The following is a 27261-nucleotide window of genomic DNA, read 5'->3' as shown; positions in this document are numbered from 1 at the left end:
CTTTCGGTAGTATTGGTATGTGACTATGGTAGATATAGGCGATAAAAAAAACTTCTCTATTCAAATTGATACAAATGCGGTTTTCTATATTTCTTGTTAGGTATTGCACATTTATCAAATAACTGCCTAGTCTTAAAATACATTTGAAAAATTATTTTTATCTTAATGCAACAAACACATCCTTTTAACGGCATTCAATTTCAAAAGCTCCCATTTTGTGTTCATTCTTCATATGTTGCTCAAGTGATGATATTACATTTTCTTTTACATAAAATAATTTTTGTCATTGAACTATACAACCAATACTAACAGTACCAACACAGAATTCAGTTATCGTTGGAATTGGAAAGCCATTTAAGTGTAGCTTGACTATTTTAAGCATAAAGTTCATTTTAATTGTAAATTCGGGTGTTTTAACACACTGTTTGCGGGAAACGCTTGAAAGCATCTTTGAGATACTGTAAGTAGAGAGCGGGAGACACTTATAAGCGTTCTATTTGCTTACTTTTGGTACAGCGCGACACGCCAAAAAACATTGCATATTTTGGAGTTGGGTTTGCGGTTACTCATGATTAGTATACGACCCTAATTAGTATACTAATTAGGGCCGGGTTTGATGAAAAAACTGCCCGCAAATAATGTGTTAATACACAAAATGAAAGACTAACATCTACTGAAAATTTGTTTTACAGAGTGTTGCCATGAGAATTACAATAACGCCCTCTCTATTGTTTTCTACCATGTTTGGATAGACTGTAACTCTCCTCAAACTGCTGAGAATTTCTACCATAATAATTAGACATATTTCCAAGTAAACATTTTTCTGTGTCGGGGGCGAGTGACGAGTGGTAGGCGGAAGATTCCGGTGTAGGTATGGATGATGCACTTACCTGCGTGTCTTTAGCATTGGAGCTTATCTTGTTAGAATTTGACTGCAATGCCTGATAGTTATTATAAGGTACATTGGACGCGGTATATAACCCACTCTGTCCGTACACTGACACAGACGACGAGTTCTGCAAATCAACACAAACATATTCCGCTCATCTATCTGTATTTGACCAATCTCTCCACTAATATTACACACATTTTTCTGGGTGAGATTCCTGTCATTCTTCCGATGAAACATCCCTATATTGTATTCTTGTTTTAAATGTAAAACGGAAGTAACACGAGTTTTATAAGGGAAAAAAGCAACACATTATTCCAAACAATAATGATTAAAAATCATATATTTTCAGCTGTACTCAATTAATTTTGATTATTTAACCGTTTAAAAAATATGTATATTGAGTAAACTTAATAATATAATCATTTTGTGTTTATCACAGTTTTCATGTTATAAGAGGACTTGGGAGATTTAATCATACCCATTAAGGCCTATACATATATAGATGGCTTTATACAGAGTTTTTAATCAGGGTAGGCGCTGCTTTTCTGCCTATATAGAATGCACGCCTTTGGCTGTATATATATTGGCCTAAGCAGGGATGAAATATACTAATATGTATATTAAAAAGTGGTGGTAATATTCCCATTTATATTAAAAAGAATATAATACATAGTGGATGTTAGTCGGGGTTGTTAAATGTTAAAAAACACAATAACAAGCAGTAAAGGAAGTCATTAATATTTTCAAAGAACAATACACTTCTGTTTAAAAAATAGAATTGATAAAAAACTAATACATATCATTTCATTTATTGTTTCGGCATTAACTTTGTGGTAAGATATGTTACAATGATTAAAGAAAACACTTCGTTTATTACCACATGAGTTTTATTATAGACTACATGTTTCAGAAGTTAAACTTCCATCATTAAGGTCTGTATAATAACTATATATGTTATTATACAGACCTGAATGATGGAAGTTTAACTTCTGAAACATGTAGTCTATAATAAAACTCAAGTGGTAATAAACGAAGTGTTTTCTTTAATCATTAATACATATCATGCTTAAATTTGGTAGCTGCGATGTAAATAATGGAAGTTCAGAAAGGCAAATGTTCTGGAGAGATTGATCAATGATGTTTTAGAACTTTCATTACCAGATTTCACAAAATTTCACATTTTGTATTTACCATTCTTTATATTTCCTCCATGGAATTTTTCTATTTATTTATTTGGCATTTAATTTGTACAACTCCATAATTTATATTTTAAATAATAAAATCAAACATTGATTTTTAGGGTCTACTAAGTTGTATCATTTTATTATTTTTTTAAAACACATAAAATTAATATTCGTAACAATTGTTTCGGCTTGTTAGGGCATTATCAAACTGTGCAACATAGCACAACACAAAGAAGGCGAAACAATTGTTAAAAAATTCATTTTTACGTGTTTTTAAAAAAAGAATAAAAATATACAACTTAGACCCTAACAATCAGTGTTTGATTTTAATATTAAAAAATATGATTTGTTCTTAATTACTATTGACCTTTAATTGCACCTAATGGGCAATAATCAAATTGATGCAATTTTAATTTGATCATTTACTATATGAAGGCAAGGTGATCAATCCCACGCTTCAAGCGCTAGTCCAGGGTAATATTGAATAAATATTGTAGTTAAAAACAATTACATTTATTTTGACCTCACTAGGAATCGATAGCTAAATGTGCTAACCACTACACTATGGAGGCGGGAAAAATTATTCTATAGTGGTATTAAAACACAAAAAAGTATGCAACAATAAAAATCGTAAAAGGAAGATCAAGCGCAAATATGTTTTTGCGAGAAGACGCTTTCATATCAAGATAAAAAAAATCTCAAATTGAAATACGGGAGATTTAAAGTGTATTTTTGAAAATCATAATAACTTTTCCTAGTGTTTTATAGCAATCATCTTTCTAACAGACTTGATGACAGTAATTTGTAGGTGATTGCGTTAAAAATGTTATTAAAGTTTACTGGAAAAATCAAATCAAATATGTCCCCAAGTTCCTCCATTCTCTATGGAAGTTGAACATGAGAAAACCAGTTATTAAAGTATTAAAATCACTTAATCAAATCACCATTTTCTGTGCATAAAGGATGTGACATATGCAAGGAAAACTTGGTTTAGCATTTCTCAAAGGACCAATAAAAACGCTCAATAACGGTAAAAACAAAAGAAGTTTTTTAATGTCTTACTGCGTAGCATTATTTGACAAACATTTGTATATAAAAATACTACCAAATAAAAAGGGTAAGGTGAAAATAAAAATTTAGTGTTTTTGTGAGATAAAATTTGAAGGAAGGATGAGAAATGAAGGCATCAAATAAAAATAAATCTTCCTTAAATTCATTTTGCTATTGATGGGAGTCGAACCCGTGATGCCAGTTTTGCAGTTGAGCAGGCTGAACTTTGTGTTTTATTTGTAAATTCCAAACCGAGAACCGTAAAAAAAATCTACAAGAAAAGTGTTTACACACCAAGGACGGGAAGGGTATTTTTGCCTTCTGCACTAGCCTCATTTCAAAGTCAGAAAAGAAGGAATTATTTAATGTTTTTATATGAATATTATGTGCCAATCTCTTTGTTGAGGTCTAAGCTATATGTACACAATGATCAAATTCCGTCGCCGGCGGTCCGCAGGCGTAAAAAACAACCGTCCAAAATGTGTTAAATCAGGTGATGTCAAATCTATAATCTATATCTTTTTATTAAAATTTAATTAAATATAGTGCAATTATATTTATCAATACATTTTGAATTACGTCAATTTAAAAGGTTTTGAACGTTTTTATCAGTCCCTAGAAAAGTTTAAAAAATATGTTTTACCGTATTTTGAAGTTTTTGAAAGTCATTTTATCATTGGTGGTTTGATCAAATGATATAAATTAAGGAAAATTAATACATATATCATAGTCATACAGGAGAAAGTGACCAAGTGCATTTTTTTACAAAAACGTGATTATTGACTATTTGATATCTTACTAGCTTAATATTGCCCTGAAAAAATCCCAAAGCGATTTTAAACTTGGAAGTATAACAAATCGACTTGTTAAAAATGACTTACTGCATAGATGTTTATTTTCTTGCCGAGCAAAAGTGACTTAAATGCCCCTCCTGAACATTTTACGTTTTGTTAGTTGGTCACTTTCTCCTGTACGACTACGATATATCTACAATTGTTTTCAAACGAGCCCAAACTAGGTCAAAGGCGGAAAAACCATCAAAAAGGTTAGTCAGGCCGTACCTGGTACGTGTTGATGGGTTGGTACTGGTTCAGGGTGTTGCTCGGGGGATAGGAGCCCGACACGTTTCCTGATGCCGCGTTAGACGCGGCTGTGAAGGATGTTGCGCTTGAGTTCACCTAGAAACATTAGTTTTGGATTATTGTCATTCGCATCAATGAGCTTTTACTGAATGGCATTTAAAAAAAAAAAAAAATTATATTTATATTATTTATTGATTCGGCATTAACTTTGTGGAATGACATGATTATTTTATTGAAATTAAACACTTGAATATACCACTTTAATGAGTTTTATTTTTAAAAAAATTACTAATTTAGAATGTTTCAAAATATGTCACCATTATTATCAATGTTTCCTTTTACAAAAAATCTTGATCCTTAACCGGATCCACGCGGCTCGCATAAGCGTATGTGTTTTAACAAGACATGCCCCATACGCGGCTGACATAAGCGTTTGTGTTTTCACTTTGCTCCAAGTTTCGAACCTCAGTTCAACTTGGAGGGATTTTTTCATGGTGTGGAACTTTGGATAAAATAATACGTCAATCCTCGGCCTTATGACATCTGTTGAAATATCTGACTAATAATTTGTAACATCACAAGGATAAATAAAACAACAGATCCCTGATTTTTCTTGCGGTCGGTAATTAGTCCGCGCCATAATCATGCCCTATACCTGTCTCACTCTCGACGCTACGCATCGCCAGTGGGTAAGAGTGACACACGATGCGTGCTTTGATTTATTTATGTTAAGATCTAATTTGTTTATATTACGATATATTTCAAGAATAATGCGACACACGTGTATTATAGAGTACCAAAAAGGCACAATGAATCCCATTAAACGTTTTTGTTTAGGAAAATAAATCGTTTCATAACTAAATACATGATAAAAGTAATCATTTAAAAAACGGCGAAATACAGCCGCGCACGAGCGTCTCTTAGGAACAAAGTTAACGCGTTTAAAAGGTTAACCTCCCTCCCTATATTTATTAACCTATATATGCACCTAAATATATAGAAGATGAAAACATCTGTCGTTTTCGAAACTATGTAGTCGTAAATAAAAATAAAACTCATTAATGTGGTATATTCAAGTGTTTAATTTGTTTACAACATTTTGAGTGTGTCCAAATACAAAATCTGGATTATCTCCAATTATAGGAGTTAATTTCATATTATTTTTTGACATCTCATCAAAAATGAAGAAAATATGGAAGTCTGGGTATTTACCGGGCTGAGGACCGTCATAGGCTGGTGATCACTTTACACACGTGTAACATTCACCAATTCTACCCATTTTTGACAACCACACTGCTAAAATTCTTGGAAGTTCTATATATATGAACCAATTCAAAAGCATACCTGCGAGTAGGGATACGTGTGGTGCGAGGGGTGGTACGCCTGCTGCTTGGTGCTGTAGGTGGCCTGGCCGGGCCCGGGGTAGGAGGAGTACACTGACTGCTGCACCGTGACCTCCGCGATCCCCGACGACTTGCCCCCGCTCGTAAGGTGGCCCTCCAATCCTGCAACACCGACACCGATTCATTATTCTGTTTACTTGTGCTCCAAACTGCGGCTAACAGATTATGGCCGATGGCGTTTTATTAACCTTCCCCTCCCGGTGATATGTATTTACTACAACTCGACTTTTAACCTAGTGCTGAGATTATTTTCACATTTTGCATAAATTGCTAATTGCTTTTCATCACTACTTGACAAATTTGACTTTTTGTAGGTAGAACTAAAAAACTTTTACTTAAAAAAATACAAAAATCAATGTTAAATTCACAGCAAAATAATTTTAAATGGTTATTTATAAATGTTACATGCGCGCGCTAAGACACATCCGTACAGGCCGATACCTAAAACAAATTGCGCAATAGTCGGTATTCCAACGCTCCGCGCTTTATACGCATTAATAGAGAGTCGATCTATCGATGGTTCGCACTCTGAGGGTTAAAATGAGAATATCAATATAAAATATAATAAACACGGGCTCTTGTATTCCTCCGAAATATAATGATGAAGTATTATAATATAAAGATATTCATTTGTGAAGAAATTGGGAATTAAATCACTAATACAAAATCCGACGCCAGACACAGGTCTGTGACGTGGTAGAGCGAATTGCTTGGCGAATTTTAGGTATCGACCTGTACGGATGTGTCTTAGCGCGCGCATGTATAACGTTTTTAATAAGTTAGTAACATTTGTAAATAGCCATTTAAAATTATTTTGCTGTGAATTTAACATTGATTTTTATATTTTTTAAGTAAAAGTTTTTTATTACTACCTACAAAATGTAAAATTTGTCAAGTAGTGATGATGAAAAGCAATTAGCAATTTATGCAAAATATGTGTAAATAAGCTCAGCACTATAAGGGTCAAACCATATTTTCATATGGTGTACAAAATACATATCACCATAGCGCGCGGAAGTTTTTAGCACCGTAACGGAAGGGTTAACCATCCCTAGCAGCGGGGCAGATTGAAGGTTTATCGCTTCTTCTCCGTCTTGTTCCTCATTGCTGAAGGTTGTGACCCTTGCAGAAGCAATGACTCTTCTCCAGTTATCCCTTGACTGCCATCCAAGCAAGTTCCTGGCAAATGGACTCATTGGTGCGTCTAGCTGTCCATGGAATTCGGAGCATGCGCCTCCAACACCACATTTGGAAGGCATCAATTTTTCTCCTTTTTGTTGCTTTTATGGTCCGTGTTTATCGCAATGGATGGATAATTATCATATAAGGGTCTCTGCGACCTGTGCAGATCTGTTAGGGGGAGTGGGTACCGACCTGCCGCGGTGGTCAGCTGCTGGTGGGCGGAGACGGGCTGCGCGGAGCGCGAGGACGTCACGGGGCTGGTGGAGTACTGCGCCGCACTGGACACGGCGCTCTGCTGCTGCTGTTGCTGCTGCTGCTGCTCCACCGCCACCGCCGCCGACAGGGATTCCGACGTCAGCTGCGGAAAAGGAGAAATGCCTTAGTCCTAAATTTAACATATTTTGGATATCAACCTTTTAACTGCCGGCAGGTACATGTATGGCGGTACCCAGCACGCCGCGAACTTTACGACAAAAATAAAACCTTCTATACATATTGTTATTGAAAGTGTAAAAATGTTTATTTATAAAACTTACCAAATAAATGATTTATAAAACTTACAAAATAAATGAAGAGCATGCCAGCCGTGCAGTCATTTATCCATAATCATAAAATTAATTGTTCATGGTGCAGGGTTGTCACAAGATTTGTCATAGAAAATATGAAAACTTAATTATATGTCAAAAGTAATTGTTTATGTTAGTTTAATATTAAAAGTATACACACACACTATGATTTAAAAAAATTAAAAATTAAAAATCATCAGAATCGACACTAAAATCACTGTAATCAGATTCGGCCGTGACGGCAACTCTATGGTATGCACGCTCCTGGCGAGCACGGAAATGGAGAGCGCGTTAACGCGCTCGTAGCACCCAACTGGCTAAGAATGTATATATATATATATATATATATGAATGCCAATTTACCATCTGAGTGGAGGTCGGGGCGGTGTAGTGGCCCGCGTCGCTGGGCAGCGTCTGCTGCTGCGGCGAGCTGAGGGGCGGCAGGGGGGCGGCTGGGTGCGGAGAGGCGGGGGGCAGTGAGCCCGCCGCGGGCGCGGGCGGCGCTGCCGAAGTAGGCGCGCCGCTCTCCAGGGCGTGCTCCAGACTAGACGTCTGGAAATGTAACGAGATAAACATTATGATAATTACATCATTTCGAATGTGTCCAAATCATCATCATCAAACCCTTATCCGCACTCCAATGGTGCATAGGGCACTGCATCATATGTTGGCAGTGTTATCTTAATCGTCAACACATGAAGGAGAGGTGATTAGCCCCCCGCTTCAGGGAAATATTTTGGTTGGTTGAAAGATTTTGTACTTATTTTTCTGTACATGAAGTTTAAATAAATAAATAAATATTTAAAAAATCTTAAATATTTATTTGACCCCTCCCTGGGAATCTAACCCGGGATCTCTAGAACGGTAGCCGAGCATGCTGACCATTACACTACAGAGGTGTCCAAATACTTGTTCACAAATCTGGATTATCTCCAATCAGGAGTTATTTTTTGACATACCCACACATCTTGTGATGACATATCATCACATTCACAAAAAGAGTTTAATTCTAAAATGCAAGAGGTATTCTCGAAATGCTCCAAAATTGTTTGAATTTTCATTAAAAAAAAAAAAAATAAATTGCAATGAAGTGGTTCAACAAACTGTTGACTGGTAAATTTGTAATAAAGTTCAATGTTAATCAAAAATGTATAAAAATAACCATTGTGCTCCGTGGTTTAGTTAGATTGTAAGTCAGACATGAGCTCACAGAGTTGGTGAAGGTGTCAGCGGGCTCGGAGAGGAAGGGCGAGGAGTCGGAGTTGAAGTCCAGGGCTCCAAACTGCACGTCCAGCAAGCTGGCCGACCCGCTGCCCAGATCCCCCGGCATCTCCACAGCGCTGCTGGGAATCTGGAAAACAAATGGGTTCGGTGAATGGGGAAACTACCTGTATTTTCCAAACTAAACCATAACTTGCAAAGCCTGTATTTTTAAACGCTTGTCTGCAGGTAGGAAAGCAAGGATAGGGAAGGTAAATGTGAAAAACACATCACACATACCCAGACCAATTGGAATCTTTACTGAATTTATTTCGAAATTGGCGGGAATCGAACCCGCGACGCCAGTTTTTGCAGCCTAGCGTCTACCCAACCACGCCATGGCCCTGCATGTTATAGTTAATTTGTGCTATACCAATGGACGCAGCAAATCTTGGTCACAACTGTCGTCAAGAAAAGGCGATTCAGTTGGCTTGGCCATGTACTCCGCATGCCTCCCGAGAGCCTTAATCAAGCTTGCCTCTTTTACAAGGCATCAGGTTCGCGCCACCCAGGACGACCACTGCTGACAATTCGTCGGCAGTTCTCGTCGGAACTTCGGGATGCGGATCTGACTTGGGAGGATGCAAGGGAGCTGGCAGCCTACAGAAAAGCCTGGAGACAGTTTGTGGACTCTATATGCTCCACCTAGGGAGCGGATATGGTTTAATATACCAATGGTTATTGGAAATATTGCAACACCAACTTTAAACATCATTTTTAATGTTGGAATTTTATTATAACACATTGTTTGCGGGAAACGTTTAAAAGTGTCATTTACATATTGTTGGTAGGGAGAGGAAGACGCTTATAAGCGTTCTATTTGCTTCCTTTTTTTAGACCGTTTTTCATCAAACCCGACCCTAATTATACTCAGACAATCCACCCAACCCTCATTATACTGATAACAAGTAACCGCAAACCCCATTCCGATCAGTACAATGTTCTTTGGTGTCTCTCGTGCTCTAACAAAAGTAAGCTAATAGAACGCTTATAAGCTTCTCCCGCTCTATACCTACAGTATATTAAAGACGCTTTTAACCGTTTCCCCCGAACAATGTGTTAACAATACTAACAAAAATCGAAAAACATTAGACATGGGACCTACGAGGAAAAAATCCACGTCTAATGAAATTAGAAATTTGGCCTGGTAAGGGTTAAGATCAGTGCTTTTTTCCCATGTAACACGGTGGAACAGCATTCCGGCACCTTTCACAAATAATTTAATTTTTTTAATTTTCAAAAACAATTAGCTGAAACAATGTTGGCGCTTACGTAATTACACTCTATATTTATATAATTCGTATTAATGATGAAATATGGTATTGTAATGAATATTTAAATGATATTTGAACAATTTTTTTTAGTGAGTTCCAGGACCTCTTTCGGGAGTTTATAAGCGAGTTCCGGGACTTTTTTTGTTAAAAAAAAGCCTTGGTGAAGATACATGGGTGATAAATTGTTTAAAATTATAATTTCCTTACCTTAGAAGGTGGTGGCACCCTCACCCTTTGCAAGGGCTTTCTCTGGCTGGTCATGTCCGACTGCCCGTACACACCGTAGTTCGTGCTGTACACTGAAATGAGACAAACTTAGTCACTCAATCCATCCTGTAAATAATTCGTCCAACCGATTGTGGAGTCTTAGAATAAAAAATCAAATTCAAATAAATATCAATAAAGATCATGGGGATGGTATTAAAAAAAAAACAATAATTTCAATTTTACTTGTTAACCCTCCCTTCCCGGTGTTGTGTACCGTGTACACATTGCTTCTGATAACCATCAATATCTCTATAAATATAATATATACAATATTAATAATAATCACAATTTATCGGGTACATCGGATATTTATTATTATTCGAGGTATTTTGTGAATATCGGAAACAAATTCGCGTATAAACAGCGGTGAAGAGTGTGCGGGAAGCGCGACACTATATTCGCATCTCACTCTTGCATACTTGCACTGTGAAAGCGTTAGGAGCTTAAAACGCATTGTTCTCAGTCGTGTTTTTTCCTCCGGCTAGCGGCTAGCGGTAGTCAGCAGTAGCTCTTGGGATTGCAACTAGAATGGACCTATGCTTGTTCCGTGAGCGTTGCCAGATGTTTTTTTTATGTTTTCAGCAAATAAATCTAAATTATTATAATTTTTTACTTTATTTATAATTAATTAAGAGGATTAGCTATGAATGTTGGTATTTTTCCGATTTAAAATTGCTAATTTTTTATTGTGTAGTGACTAACACCGGTTTTTATTTCAGCATTGTAAGAGAAAGGTCAAATACTGTATGTAATGGCCCTGCCATTTCTCATTCGCACTTTTATTGTCCTTTTTTAGAAAGTCGAGGGACTCGTCATTTGCTTGCAATATGTTGTCCGGCTTTAGTATGCGTTCCCATGACCATAAATCGGTACAGCATTTTATGATTCTCTACCCTAAAGCAAGAGGGTTTTTAACATAGTCTAATTTGGTATTTCGTGAGAGTCGGGTGTAACATAACTTAACAGAGCTGTTTGGAAGCACATGAGTATTGACTGCCGTATTGTTTGTTTTTAAATAAACATAAATATAAATAGTCGATACCGTGTTATTATTTAATACTCGCTTCAGTCCAACCTGCCTCCTGACAAAAAGGGGACTAAAGTGTCCTGTTTAATGTGGACGTCATCAAGTGCACGCGTACGCTGATCACAAAGTGTCTTCGCGCACGTAGCGCACGCGACGCGTCCGTCCATAACATTACAATACTAATAATTCTTAAAATCTATTGACACGTGTTACAATAGATTCCATCTGGCGTTTTAAAATGATGTGGAATGCATCAAAACACGAGTCATAATAGATTTTAAGAAACAGTGGTATTTACCAATCAAAACTTAAATTACAAATAAAAAATTTAAATTTTGCAAACTGATAAAAGGATTAGAGAAACGGATTTTTATTTATTTCCTAGTTAATTTTCTAATTTCATCTGTCAATAATAAATACAGGGAATTTAACCCAGAGATACACTTGAACATCTACATAGTTAACAACATTTTGAGTGTGTCCAAATACTTGTTCACAAATCTGGATTACCAATAGATGTCTCTAGTGAAGTTCTAGTGATTCAAGAACAATATTTCAAAATTGGTTCATATGTATAGAACTTCCAAGAATTTGAGTAGTGTGGTTGTTAATAATGGGTAGAATTGGTGAATGTTACATGTGTGTAAAGTGATCACTTAAACCAGCCTATGACGGTCGTCAGCCCCGTAAATGCCCAGACTTTCATGTTCTTCTTCATCTTTGATGAGATGTCAAAAAATAATATATTTTACATAGTTGTCTAGCTCTAATAGAAACAGCCGATAGTACCGCTATGCTGAACCGATTGTTCAGATACTTTTACGGCAGATTGCTGACAGTACTGTTATGTCGGTCGGTATGACCATCGCATTAGTCGGTGAAGCCATACCTTGGGAGTTGAGCAGGCTCCTGTCCTGCTTGAGGGCCTCCGACTTCTGCGTGAGCTGAGACAGGTACTGGGACTGGGCGGCCGACAGCGTTCCGGAGACGCTCATGGCCACTGGACTCTGCGCCTTTAAACAAAAATAAAACTTTCATTAATTGATTCGGCAGTCACTTTGTGGTAAAATCTATCCATTTTTAATTAATTTTTTACTTAGTAAATACCACTATTTTTTAAAATCTACTGTGACACGTGTTTCGATGCATTCCGCATCATTTTCATTATACGGTGTTTGAAATGATGCGGAATGCATCGAAACACGTGTCACAGTAGATTTTAAGAAATAGTGGTATTTACTAAGTAAAACATTAATCTAAAATAAAATATTTAAATAAGAAGATCCATAAAAATGTATTGAAAAGTATATTTTATTAACCATTTAATGCCATGGTTTTTTACAAAGTGTTTAAAAAAACTTTTTTAAACATTTTATTGAACGTTTACACAATATTTTAAAATAAAATATAACAATGTAAGCTGATTTCATTTACAATTACGTCTAAAATATTTTATACTAATTCATCATCGAAAACGTAATTGAAAATTCAAATCAGAATGTTCATTCATAAGTATTTTATTTATTGTTTCGGCATTAACTTTGTGGTAAGACATGTTACAATGATTAAAGAAAACACTTCGTTTATTACCACTTGAGTTTTATTATAGACTACATGTTTCAGAAGTTAAACTTCCATCATTCAGGTCTGTATAATAACTAAAATATAAAATATAAAATTGTTCTATAAATAAGGAGAGGGGAAAGTAAGGGGAAGGGGTTAGTCAAGGAACGGAGTTTGAAAACAAAGGAAAAATAGAAAGCAATGGCGAAGAATTTTGAAACAATATATTATGTGGAGATTGTGATAGAAAATATATTGGCCAAACTGCGAGAAATTTAAAGATTAGAATTAAAGAACATCATAGCGGTCTTGATAGTAATTATTTTTCGGAATTTGCAAATCATATAATAGATACTAATCACTCATTTCACTCTCATAAATTAAAATTATTACACCTTGTTCCATATAAAGGCCAAATTATGAATTATCTTGAAAATTTAGAAATACAAAAAAACCTGAATTCTAATAATAATTTATTAAATAATATATTGTTTCAAAATTCTTCGCCATTGCTTTCTATTTTTACTTTGTTTTCAAACTCCGTTCCTTGACTAACCCCTTCCCCTTACTTTCCCTCTCCTTATTTATAGAACAATTTTATATTTTAGTTATTATACAGACCTGAATGATGGAAGTTTAACTTCTGAAACATGTAGTCTATAATAAAACTCAAGTGGTAATAAACAAGTGTTTTCTGTAATCATTCATTCATAAGTATGAAACACTTGACATTTTTACTTTTTCACATCTTAACATAGATGAAGAAAAACAAAAATACAATTTACTGTAAATGGTTTTTTTTCCTCTTCTTTATACTTTATGTTCAAGCAATATCTACCCATTGATTGCAAAGAGCTATATAAGTAAGGAAAAGTTTTGACCAATATGACTAGTCTGTTTTTGGTTTTGTCCACCTCCATAGTGTAGTGATTAGCACGGACGGCTACCATGCTGGAGGTCCTGGGTTTGATTCCCGGGGGGGGGGGTTAAATAAAAATAAGTGATTTTCCCACTCTAATATTTATTCAATACTTCCCTGGACTGGTACCTGAAGCGGAGGGCTGATCACCTTTCCTTGGTGTGTTAACAATCAAGATAACACTTTGTTTTATGATGCAGTGCCCTATGCACCATTGTGGTGTGGATAAGGGTTTAAAGAAGAATCTTTAAGGAGTTACTTTTTAAATTACTTTTTGATATCTCAAGATAGACGAAGAAGAAAGAATATGGAAGTCTGGGCATATTGAGCACTTAATAAAAGTTGATTAATGCACATCTCTGGCATACGGATGTGATGTTATGGTATTATTATTCAAGTGTGTGCAGTAATATGGGTTGGTTACTTTTGGTATATGATGTGTGGCGTTGCTGTATCCGTAAACGGCGGGATCTTGTGCTGGGGTGGGGGGCTCTCCTACCACCAGGGGCTGCTTTATGTGGTACTCCCCGTTATCCTGCAAACAAACATAGACCTTCAAATATTCATCCTTTAAGGAGAAAAACATATTGTATTTAAACTGTAACTAACTAACCATCACGCCGCTTCTCCGCAGGGGTAGGGAGAGAGAATAGAACGCCATACCACTCTGTCTTTGCAAACATTCTTCGTATCTTCCACGTTAATGCATCTCCTCATACATACCCGCCGATTGTGTAATACTCAAAACGGTATTACGCGTCAAATTTAAATAATCATCTACTAATCACGTATTCACAAACTGTGTACGTGACTTTTTACATCTTTTCACTTCCGCCGCTCTACATAACGCAGCCCCCCCACGCTATTCGAAAAAGGTCGCTCCTACCGAGCGCACGGATCATCGTGCTCACGATAATTTGTAGTTTTTATCATAAAACTAAGTCAATAATCTGTTAACGAAAGTTACTTATATATATTAAATCTGTGCTCTAGTTCAAATGTACTGTTTCTGTGATCTGAACCCAAGTTAACCTATAAAAATGGAGACAACATAACCTAACTTAGCCAGATTCAAACTTGTGTCCTCACGAGAGTTAATCGGACACGAACATCACATACCTCTCCGCCAAGATATCGGATGATGGACCCAATCTCAAGAAAACCAAGTCGTCAGAGAGCCATTGTGTCCTGGGCACGTGTTCCGTCCTGAAATAACCTCTCATACACGTGCACACTGGCGTTGTGTGTTTTATTCCCGCCAACTTCATTAACCTCGTGCGCCCTAATATCTTCAGATTCATTTCTCCAGCTTCGAAGTCTACTATAGTCCATCATCAGAGGTCTTCGTCCCAAACACTTCCGGTGTCCAGATGACGTCATCATCCAACCGTTTCCAGTGCGCCACGTCCTGTCATCGTGACGTCGCCATCTAGCGGATTCAAGTTTACCGCACTACTCGCCAGATGTCACTATACAGCGGATTGACAGTTCTCCATTTAGTGATAACCTCCAAATACCTAGGTACTATCATTTTATGCTAGTTTTAATTTAAATTCAGACAAACAATACAAACATTAGTTAGTCTCGTCTGGTACAGTGTCTCTAGAATTAATAAGTAGTTATAATTCGTATTTATAAATCTTTGTGATCCTGTAAACATTTTGCCTGCCATAACATCGAATAAACCCTTTGTGAAAATGATTTTAAGTGTTGTCATTTGATGAGAGTGTTGTATACCCAAGTAAGTTCCTCAGATAATGCAATTGAAGATCCACGCTATACCACCCTGAGAATCCAAAGAGCAAAAATGTTCAACCCTGAGCCATCTAAGTAAATTAATATAAAAGAAAAAATGTATCGTTACAATTGTTACGACTCCTAACGTGACCACCTTCAAGTATTTGGCATACCTGATCGTGCCATGATTTTCTCGGCCTTCCTCTGCTCCTTTTTCCAATTAAATTCGCCTCATAAATTTGTTTTACCCCATCACGCCATGAAACTCGCAGGATAGAGACCCATTTGAAACGCCTCTATTCGGTTTTCTAGTGCCTGTGTGAGTGTCCATCCTTCCATTCCATAGAGAGCAATTCATTCCATAGAAAGGTTGCCCACAATAGTACCGTGTTGTTAATTGAAATATTTTTCAGCCACCGGTCACATACCTGAAGGAGCGCAGTGTGGTTCTCTTGGAGTGACGGGGTGAGCTGCACAGCCTCAGGTTCCGCATTCTCCTCGCCCGGAGCGGCGGTGGGTGCGGAGCTGGGGGTGAACACCTTGGTCGAGCCGGACCACTCTTCATTGTCCCAGTCTTCTGTGGGGGGGAATGAGTCGCCCCAGTTTTCTACAAAACGGGAGAACGCTATTGAGAACATCGTACGAAATGCAGAAAATTTGTCTTTCATACTTTTTTTTTTTTTTAAAACCCTTACACGCACCCCAATGGTACCCAAGGGCACTACGTCATATAAACGCAGTGTTATCTTGATTGTATACACATGAAGGAAAGGTGATCAGCCCTCCGCTTCAGGTACCAGTCCAGGGTAATATTGAATAAATATTACAGTGAAAAAATCACTTATATTTATTTTACCCCCCTTGGGAATCGAACCCGGGACCTCCAGAACAGTAGCCGAGCGTGCTGACCATTACACTACGGAGGCGGACAAGACTTTATACATACATTTAAATTTATATTATTTTTGACATCTCATCAAAGATGAAGAAGAATATGGAAGTCTGGGCATTTACGGGGCTGACGACCGTCATAGGCTGGTTTAAGTGATCACTCTACAATCGCTTACAATCACTCTAAAATCACCTACAATCACTCTACAATCACTTACAATCACTCTACAATCACTTGGTGAGATGTCAAAAAAGAACATGAAAATATCTCCTGTAATTGTAGATAATCCAGATTTTGTGAACAAGTATTTGGACACACTCAAAATATTGTAATATCTTACTACTGGATAGGTTAAACTGCAGCCACTCACCACTGGGCGTGTCCCAACTCTCGGTCTCCTGTGTGACTGGGGGGCGCGGGGGGCCGCGCGGGGGCCCGCCGCGCATGGGGGCGCCCCGGACGCCGCCGCGCCCGCCCCCGCGGCCACCGCCCCTCCCGCCGCGAGCCCCACCCCTGCCGCGCCGCGCGCCCCGCCCCGGATGGGGGTCACCCTCGTCGTAGTCGCCTCGGCCCCGGTCTAGAACACAACAGAAATGTTTCATTCACTCAAACTCTTATCAACACCAGATGGTGCATAGGGCACTGCATCATATAAACGCAGTGTTAACTTGATCATTAACACATAACGGAAAGATGATCAGCCCTCCGCTTCAGGTACCAGTCCAGGGTGATATTGAATAAATATTAGAGTGAAAAAAATGATTTATATTTATTTGAACCCTCCTGGGAATCGAACCCGGGACCTCCAGAACGGTAGCCGAGCGTGCTGACTGTTACACTACGGAGGCGGACACAAAACAATTCGGGCTAGAATAAATAACACCCATTTCCCAAACAGAATTTTGATTTAGTTCAAAGAGATTTTTGTTTGTAATCCTATTTTTGCAATCTGAAATATCCTAATCCAAAGCTCTACTGCGCAGTAAATACTACATCTAATAACACTCTCTTTATCATTCATCGTTCACTTTGTGTAATACCACTTAAAAACTCTACTTTATGCTACATACTAAAGTTGACACGAGTCTAGGACCTCCAGAACGGTAGCCGAGCGTGCTGACCATTACACTACGGAGGCGGACAAACCAACAGAAATGAAGAGGATGTAATTTTTTTCCCCCTTTTGTTTGCACCCTGCTCCATGGTACACACAAGGTAAATCCATGGATAAGGGATTCTTACACATTTACCGTAGTGTTTTCAATGATGCATTGTGTGGAGAAATAAAAGGTTCAGCAGTGCAGTTCAGCAGCTCCACTCCACCACACTTTGGCTCTATAAATACTGCTAACAGTTGTTCTTCATTATATTTTTTTGTTTTTATTTTAGTGGAATCATTTACACCAACAATGTATTATGAATGTATGGAAGTGGAGCATGTTGGCGAAAGAGAGATGAAAATATACTAAATGTAGTGGAAATGCTACCTTTCATATGAAAGTGCGGCAAAACAACGTTTGATAGATCGCTCACTCCTTTCAAGAACGTCATAAATCAAAAAACTTGATTTTTCAGGAGAACGTTTTTAAAGTTTAAAAATATAATACAGATTTGTTAAAAATAAATATCAAGCCACTTATTGAACTTTTTACTGTGCAACACATCTTTTTAGGCAAATAATGAAGGTTTTTTCTCCATTTGAAAAATATTTAGGATATTTAAAAAAATAATTAAAAAATACATTTCCTTCGAAATGCAAAAACAACACTTTCTGCCCTGTAGCGGGTAAATATTACGTAAAAATATGCCGCTTTTTCTGGGATATAGTACATTTTCTGGGCATTCCGAAAACATACACAACTGAAAATTGACGATTTTTGATTTATGACGTTCTTGAAAGGAGTGAGCGAGATGTTCAAATGGTGAGATGAATGAAGATAAAAAAAATAGAAGGTGTAATGAAATCAGTCCATATGGAGGAACGCATTTTTGACAGCTACAAGCTTCTTTTTGTATCTCGCACATTTGCAAGTACAGGCGGACCTCAACTTTGGTTCCTGAAAATGTATGTGAAAGCTAAATGTTCGAAAGTAGAGGGATAATTTTTTTTTAATACACCACAAACTGTACATTTTAATTTGTTTTTATAAAAAACTACTACTAAGTACATATTAAATAAAAATTATATTTTCTTAATAAACTTGTCAAGAGTTGTATTTTACTATTTTTTTCTTCTTTTTTTCATAGATTTCTGTAACATGAAGTACTATTATGGATCGCCCTACGCACTTGAGATATGCGTTGTCCATTGGGATCACATTCAATTCAGTACGTACATAAAAATTTTCACAGTACGGACCTGGTTCATATGCATTTCATTGTGTGAAAAGGAAACTGTATGGAATATTTTTTTTCTTCATTATTGGCAAAAAAATATATTTTTTTAAAACTGTCCCGTTCCGAAGGGGGTATCAATTTCTTTACTAGCGCTGTATCTATCTCCACAGTTTAGTCATCGGCGGTACATCGTCAAATTTGCACGCGTGTGCATCGTGTTCCCGATACGCAAGCGTTATTTGGCAAACACAAGTGTTTTTTCTCGTTTCTAATAGGAATTATAATTAATTTTAATTATCTACTGGCATTTCTTAGCGCAATTGCATTTTTATATTTATTTTATAAATATCTGCCTTTTTACATTGTAATTAAATTGTCATCATTTTAATATTTACTTTACCCTAACAATGAGAGATTGAGAAAAATTGAGAGATGATATGATTGAGCAACTTATGGACACTGATGTATCTTAAAGTGATGATGAAAGCGATTTAGGGTTAGAAAATAAAGATGATGCTTCCGACGTAGATAACTATATAATCGAAGAACTTGATGAATCTGATTCTAACAGCGTGGAGTCCGTAGATATGGAAGACAACAGTAGAAATGAAGAAGAAAATTTGTTCACCTCCAAATCAGGCTGCAGATGGACAGATATTCCCAAACCCAAGTTTCACTGTCCAAACTGTTCTTACAACGTAATGTAATTTTGTATTGTTTCTCGCTGTCTGAATTTTCTTTATTTATTTTTTCACCATAATATAATGACAAATTAGAATTTGCTGTGTAGTATGCTTCTCTCTCTCTCTCTCCTCACCCCCTCTCGCACGCATCGTTTCCGGCCGAAGCGCTACTAGTGGCCAGTGATGTTTGAACTTCGGGTGGAATTGAATGTCATTTCCGCAGAGAACTTCTTCGCAACTATGTTTTTTGGAAAATTATTATGTTTATTGCAGAAAATTCAAATTATTATGGAAAAAAAAGAATAACAACAGTATGATAAACATTTTGACTTACGTCAAATTTGTATGAAAACTGTATTTTTAGCATTTTACTTGGGGTATTGCCAGTACCCCCTTCGGAACACGCGGTTTGATTTCTTTTTACTCCGGACTGAAAAGGTTACATGTGCAAAATAGCGAATTGTGCGAAAGATGAGGTCGGCTTGTATTCTCAGCAACAGTTGGGACCGGGTATCTGGCCGAGAAATGTGTACTCACATGGACCTCGAGGACCGTTGCGGGGCTCACGGGGCTGTGCCGGCGCAGGTGTGACGACCAGCCCCTCGCCCCAGTCCTCTCCCTCCCCCGCCCCAACTGCGTTGGCGACCGGCGCCACCTTCTTTTTCTTCTTCTCTTTTGTCTGCCACTGACCCTGTCGATGAGAAACACATTTAAGAACTTAAATATTTGGGTGACCATCAGGCGCGGTCCATCCATCATACATTTTTATATTTCTACAGCGACCTTAACTACCCTACACATACGAACGTATCACATATCACTCACTTCTTTCAAGAACGTCATAAATCAAAAAACTTTTTTTTAAGACAACGTTTTTAAAGTTTAAAAATATAATACAATGTTTTAAAAATAAATATCAAGCCACTTATTGAACTTTTTACTGCGCAACAGATCTTTTTAGATAAAACCTGAAGGTTCTTTCTCCATTTGAAAAATATTTAGGATATTTCAAAAAATAATTAAACAATACCTTTACTTAAAAATGCAAAATAACACTTTCTGCCCTGTAGTGAACATGCCGAAAAAACATGCACAACTGAAAATTGACAATTTTTGATTTATGACGTTCTTGAAAGGAGTGAGCGATATGATACATGCAGTTTTTCTTCACCAATCCGCGCTGACCTGCGCGTAGATCTATATCGAGAAAAGATATCTATTCCAAAAATATTTTATTGCGTACCGGATACACTGACAAATTTTTGTCAGGTTTCATACCTGCCAATATATTTTGACAACAAACGTGATTTTTTTGCTTGTTTATAAAAATATGCCTGAAAATAACCCGAGAGTAGGGTGGTTAGTGTGATTTTTTTTTACAAAAACGGCGCTGCTCAAATCATACAAATATTATTATTAAAAAACATAGTGCATATATCCTCTGTCTGATATCTAGTACGTAGTAAGTATGAGTATTAACATTTGATGTCCAGCATCCCTTCAACAAAAAGTCACCGCGAGTTCACTAGAGGCATCTAGTGAATTAGCGCATACATATGGTCATGAGGAAAGCTTTTATTAGGCAGACTCTTTCCATCTGTATGTAAGATCCGAATCCTGGATATTATTCATATACTTGAGAAACTTTTGAAAACACGATTTTCAATTTATTTTATCTTAAAATTTGACTAATTAATTTATTTACAACATTTTGAGTGTGTCCAAATACTTGTCCACAAATCTGGATATCTGCAATTAGTATTAATTTTTTACGTTGATTTTAAAAATTATATAAAAAATAACTCTTAATTGGAGATAATCCCCATTTGTGAACAAGTATTTGGACACACTACAGAGTGTGTCCAAATACTCACTGTCTCAACATCTTTGTTGAGATTTAAAAAATAACTAAAACTAAACTAACTAACCATCACGCCGCTTCACCGCAGGGGTAGGCAGAGAGAATAGAACGCCACACCATTCTGTCTTTGCAAACATTCCTCGCCTCTTCCACGTTCATGCATCTCCTCATACACACCCGTTGATTGTTTCGACACCTAACCTGACCGCTTTCAAGTATTTGGCATACCTGATTGTGCCAAGTGTGTCTCGGTCTTCCTCGGCTCCTTTTTCCAATTACATTCGCCTCGTAAATTTGTTTTACCGTTCTTTCCTCACTCATTCGTAAATTAAAAAATAACTCCTAATTGGAAATAATCCAGATTTATAAACAAGTATTTGGACACACTCAAAACGTTGTAAATAAATTACTATCGCTAAGTCCCTACGACTGTCAGGCGGGCGAGTAAGTCAACTGACCTGTGAACTGTCGGTCTCCTCGAAGAGCATGTCGCAGGCCTTGGCCAGGTCGTGGTCGCAGTCGTGCAGCGCGGAGCAGACCTCCTCCTCGGAGCGGTGGGACATCTCCATGAGGTGCTGCACCTTCTGCATGAAGCTGGCCTCGTCGCCCGACTCGGCGCCGGCCGCGCGCTGCGCCCTGTCCGTGTTCCGGTGCGTGACGTGGTTGTGCTTGGCCCCCTGCCCGCCCGCCTTCGTGCCCCCCTTGCTGGAAGCTCGCGCCCCCAAACTCATCTTTACAATATTTACAGCCACTATTTACAACACTAGCTGGAAAAAAAGATACAACACACTATAATCATAATTTCAGATAATTTATATATTAACAAGTGGTAGTGCCCGGCGTTGCTCGGAGTGTTTAAGGATGCGATGAAAGAAAAAAGAAAGTGTTCGTTTTTTATTGTATTTATTTAACCTTTTAACGGCGTTAACTTTGTTCCAGAGAGACACTTGTGCGTGGCGTGGCAGTATTTTGCTGTTTTTTAAATGATTACTTTTATCATGTATTTAGTTAAGAAACAATTTCAATGGGATTCATTGTGCCTTTTTGGTACTCTATAATACAAGTGTGTCACATTATTCTTGAAATATATTGTAATATAAACAAATAAGATCGTAACATAAATAAATCAAAGTATGCATCGTGTGCCACTCTTACCCACTAGCGATGCGTAGCGTCGAGAGTGAGACAGATATAGGGCATGATTATGGCACAGACTAATTACTGACCTCAAGAAAAATCAGGGATCTGTTCTTTTATTTATCCTTGTGATGTTTCAAATTATTAGTCAGATATTTCAACAGATGTCATAAGGCCAAGGATTGACGTATCATTTTATCCAAAGTTTCACACCATGAAAAAAATTCCTCCAAGTTGAACTGAGGTTTGAAACGTGGAGCAATGTAAAAACACATACGCTTATGTCAGCCGCGTAAGGGGCATGTTTTGTTAAAACACATACAGTTATGTGAGCCGCATGGATCCGATTAATATTTGATAGTGGCGATGCCATAGAATCGGAGCGGTTGTTTACTTTCAAAATTGCGTAACCAACTTAGTACTGGATTTTTAGTAGATTTATAGAATTCTTAGTAGATTCCAAGGATTCTTCGACTCTTAGTACTGGATTTATTTTTTACCTTAAAATAGCGTCAGATCGAATTATGGAATGGTTTTAATGATACGAAAACCTTCCCGGATGCACATCCAACATATTTACGAAATTTCATCGTGATGGGATAAGCAGTAAAGGCATGCATAAGTCACCAACAAACAAACATAAATTCATTTTAATATATATTTAAGACTAGCGTGTACCCGGCATGCATTGCATTGCCACTAAAAAAAATGCGAGTTTATAGATGGGTTTGAGCAGTGCGTGTTCCAACTGCTTCCAATCTTGCTTTGTTGGGTAATATATCCAAAATAAAACATGGTTTGTTGGATTGAATTCTTATTATCTAATTATGATAAGAATTCGATTCATTTGATAATGTCCTAAAAAGACGAAACGCGTCATGTATTAAAATATACATAAATAAATGTAGAATTCAATCCAACAAACCTTGTTTTGTTTTGGAAATATTACCCAACAATTCAATATGGAATTCTACCAACTGTCTGCAGTTACAATAAATAATCCAATCTTGCTTCCCGTTGCCCATCTGTTTCAGATGAACAGGTTAAAGCAGTGAGTACTTGAACTATTCTGGCTTCTCGTTATTCGAATGTCAAATTCTGTTTTCAAAGAATGGACAGTGTTTAAATATGACATTTTAAAATCCCACATGCTTACAGTTTCGTATGGAGTATTCTTTTATGGTTAAAATACTTTTCACATATTGTTATGTGTTTTAATACAGTGAACTCCCCGAGGATGTAATGAAGATATAAGATTTAAAAAATTCCTATGCTTAATATAGCAATGCATCAAGTACAAACAAACAGATGGGAAATTTTCATATACATAGATTATAATAACAATTCTGTATAATTTATATACATAATTAAAATCATAATTTTGGATAATTTATATAGTATCTCCAAGGGGCGCGCTAAATGGATCAGTCACGTATTGAGACAGAAGGGTTTCCTGTACCTGGTAATAGAGGGAACGATCGAGGGAACAAATGAGAAAATATGGGCTGTTCGTCGTATGAGTAGCTGAAGAGTTCTTGAAAAACAGACCGGAGTGGCGAAGGAGGTGTCATTTGTTGCTGCAGACCAATCCACAGGATTGAGACAAAAGAAGATATAGTGCCATTTTTGTAATATTACCTCAAAGATGGTAAAAAAAGGTCTATTCGGAATAATCAATAGGTACATCTGAATGTTTAAAACGTTCTGTGCGTCAAACTCGGCTGCCGTGTCCATACAAATATTGCAGCCACACGTCGACGGGAGTCGTGTTGAATAAAGATAAGGGTTCGTAGCCAGTTTATGTGTTTTTAAAACACCAAGGAATGTACATTATTTTGTTTAAAAAGAAAGCAAATTTTTACAAATTTTTGTGGAGTAATTTAAGCAGAAACCCTTTTCGTTGGTAAGGTTATTTAAAATTTTATTTCAAGATATAAAAGTCATAAATTGGTGGTAGGGAAGACAATTTCGGAAGATTTTTGTCATTGATAAAACGGAAATTAGCATTCATAATATAAAAAGCATAATAAAGGATATTATAAGTTCAGAAAAAAATGGCTATCGGGAAAACAAAACTAAATAAACATAAACAAAAAAGTACCTAATTGAGTATTTAACTGTATTATAATTATTAATATTGCTTGTTTGGGTTATTACGGCAACACCTTGGGCTAGAGAGCGAGATTTAAATAAGGGACCCGTCAAAATAGCCAGGCTGAAGAATTCTACAGTATGTCTAATTTGAGCTAATGAATAAAGATTCAGATTGTGCTGTAGCATCCACCATCTAGCCTGACGATGATAATGCAATACAGCCTACAATATGGTCAAAAAGCGTCAACAACACTTAACATGATAACCCCAAAAATGCAATCAGCACCTATTGAGTTTATTTTAAGAAGAGAGATTAGAAATACATTGTAATAACACAAATGGAAGAGGTGACAATATATTGCTTATCTACAGCTGCAGTGTGCTGAACAAAACAGGATAAGAAAGTCATAAATAAAATTGCCAATGTTATGTATAAAAGATCGAAGTGCAATTTCTAGTAAAAGTGGATTCAATCAAGAAAAATCAAACACAGATTTTCAGTCGAGGTAATCGTGGATTCACATTAATACTGCGCTAAATACAATTTGAACGTTACTCTGCTTCCGATAAGCTGATTGGTCACTACCACAATCGAAATCAAATTAACTATAGTATATACAGTGAAACCTCTATCGTTTTTAAAGGGACCTATTGAAATGCACTATGAATGCGGGATTAAGAAGTCAATACACAAGGAGATATCATCGAGTAATGATACCATCCTCCTAATCTGAATAACCATTGGTAGGTTCAAATTCTACGATTACAAGTTTTAGATGTCAATAAATGTATTTATTTTTTTAAAAATACAAAGCTTAACAGAAACAAAAATTAATAAATTTTTATTACATTGTAAATTATCTTTGATCGACATTTGTTTTTCAATGTTTTATTTCCGTAAGTCAACAGTATATTTTCAGCTTTACAAATGATATTTTTTCGGCATCGGTTATTGAATGTGCGTAGTAGAGAAACCGATTGCACGGGAATCTGGCATCACTGAGCCTAGTGTAAACACTGAAAACGGGAATGGTCATGGTCCGCTATGTATAAGCATACCAGTATCTAAATTTTTATGGGATTTTTGTAATCATGTATATTTATCCGAGCTTGAGAATGGTCAAAATTAACAATGTTAACAATTTCTCCAAAAATATCATTTTTAATTTGTCAAAGAAAGAGCCACACAAATTCCTTAAAAAGCCACATGTGGCTCGCGAGCCACACTTTGCCGACCCCTGTCCTAGCTGATTCTGATATTCTATCTCCTGCATATAATCCCTTTTCCATTCTTTTGCCCATAAATCAGTAACGTCTTTAGCCCCAAACCTTTTCACATTCACCATCTGTATCCCCTCTAACATATGCCTCCTGTAAATCCAAAAGGCTGGAGTGTAAAACTAATCATATTGCCATATGGTTAACAATGAAGTCAACACTGCATCAATCCAATGCAGTTCCCTATGCACGATCTGGGTGTGGATGGAGATAAAGAATCTTATGAACCAACGTATGTGGAAAAGAGAAAAAATAAATATAAGATTAGTATTTTTTTTTATTTAAAAATATTTTTGTAAAATGTACTCTCAGTTATCATAATGAAAAATATTTTATTCTGTGCACATTCCGATATCAAACCGCACAAATTTCCTATATATGGCTTCCCATGATTTACATAATTCAGAATTTTTTTTACCGTAATTTAGTGACTTTTGTCGAACATATTTTTCTTTTGTTTACACCGTGCACTTTAGATAAGAAACAGAAACGTAATTACGCATAACTTTAAATCGCAAAATAATGCAAAAACCGAAAACATATTTGAAATACTGGATCTGTTTTGCTCTAAGCGTAATAGATAATGTTCAAAACCGCTATCCTTAAGACGAAAAGTCAAGGTAATATTTGGGTTTCAGTTATCAACAAATTGCGGTGTGTCAAATGAAACAAGACAATACGTTGGACGCCCGACGTCTCAAGGTAAAAGTTTTCGAAGCGGTAATTTTTCGGTATCGACAAGTCGCGGGATTTAGCCACTGATCTGATTTCGGAAACACACTTAGAAAGATTAAAAAACGAAGTCAAACAATGAATCATGAGACAGGGGAAGAAAATGCGGCAACACTCTTTTCACGGCCGCGTTACGTGATTATATAAAGAATGCCGTTTGAATCGGAAATAGTGATTCAAACGAATCATTTCTGGACGTTTCAGGGGTTCAGCAATGCCATTTTCATTTTATTTTTCGCATTAGACCTGACCTCAGCGGCACCATGTGGAGGGACGCCATTCTTAACGCAACCGTGGATTAATAATGACAACTTAATAACTATGGCAAAAACGGTAGATTTACGGCCACCATTTCGCAAATTTCACAACAACCGTAACATATAAATACTCGGCGATATTACCCGCAAAACTAGGCTCGTATTTCGACGTGAAACAATAAACACAACAATTTTAATCAAAAATAACCATACCTGCAGAATGCGCTCTCAAAACGCAGTCTAGTCACGTGACCAAAAATTTTACTCACAAAATGGCCAATGAATCTGATTGGTTGACAGTGACATGAAGATAGCACCAAAACAAATAAAATTATTATTTTCTGAATCGGAATAAAAACAAATAAAGTATGAAATAAAATGACTTTTTACAACGAACACATTTTTTTGTATGAGCACAAAAATATGGTTTTTAAAGAAATAATAAATATGAAAAATATTCGAAAACATTTTCATACGTCGATAAAGGCTCCGTGTCTTTTGAATCAGTAAAATCAGTAAAAAATCAGTTTCGGAGAACGAACAAAATTGTTTTGATTTAATGTGATTGCTGTTTTGTTTGTAAT

General features: G+C 36.7%; 2 protein-coding genes across 9 annotated transcripts in view; one reads left to right on the top strand and one right to left on the bottom strand.

The window, feature by feature from the left end:
- The window catches only part of Pgls (6-phosphogluconolactonase), a 37750-nt gene extending 34142 nt beyond the window's left edge, over nucleotides 1–3608 (top strand). The window contains exon 5 of the transcript XR_015837610.1: nucleotides 3474–3608. The gene's annotated coding sequence lies outside the window, so the exon portion shown is untranslated. The remainder of the gene's footprint in view (nucleotides 1–3473) is intronic.
- LOC148313575 (protein lingerer-like) overlaps nucleotides 1–27012 on the bottom strand; it is a 50412-nt gene extending 23400 nt beyond the window's left edge. For 3 of the 8 annotated variants that reach the window (XM_088260679.1, XM_088260693.1, XM_088260687.1), the window contains exons 1-14: nucleotides 26891–27012; nucleotides 21638–21946; nucleotides 19856–20009; nucleotides 16669–16875; nucleotides 15835–16013; nucleotides 14094–14204; nucleotides 12077–12200; nucleotides 10101–10192; nucleotides 8522–8710; nucleotides 7723–7911; nucleotides 6986–7151; nucleotides 5553–5713; nucleotides 4188–4304; nucleotides 891–1016 (exon numbers count right to left, since the gene is read on the bottom strand). In XM_088260679.1, coding sequence (XP_088116805.1) covers nucleotides 891–1016; nucleotides 4188–4304; nucleotides 5553–5713; nucleotides 6986–7151; nucleotides 7723–7911; nucleotides 8522–8710; nucleotides 10101–10192; nucleotides 12077–12200; nucleotides 14094–14204; nucleotides 15835–16013; nucleotides 16669–16875; nucleotides 19856–20009; nucleotides 21638–21910 — 2088 coding nt within the window. In that variant the 5' untranslated portion in view covers nucleotides 21911–21946; nucleotides 26891–27012. The remainder of the gene's footprint in view (nucleotides 1–890; nucleotides 1017–4187; nucleotides 4305–5552; nucleotides 5714–6985; nucleotides 7152–7722; nucleotides 7912–8521; nucleotides 8711–10100; nucleotides 10193–12076; nucleotides 12201–14093; nucleotides 14205–15834; nucleotides 16014–16668; nucleotides 16876–19855; nucleotides 20010–21637; nucleotides 21947–26890) is intronic. The other 5 variants (XM_088260709.1, XM_088260717.1, XM_088260726.1 and 2 more) reach the window with 3 other exon arrangements.
- Between the last annotated feature and the right edge of the window lie 249 nt (nucleotides 27013–27261).

The sequence above is a fragment of the Brachycentrus maculatus genome, unplaced genomic scaffold (genome assembly GCF_059751285.1).
Source record: "Brachycentrus maculatus isolate JH-2025_06_01 unplaced genomic scaffold, ASM5975128v1 h1tg000008l, whole genome shotgun sequence".
Taxonomy (NCBI): domain Eukaryota; kingdom Metazoa; phylum Arthropoda; class Insecta; order Trichoptera; family Brachycentridae; genus Brachycentrus; species Brachycentrus maculatus.
This window is presented reverse-complemented; position numbering and strand designations above follow the sequence as displayed.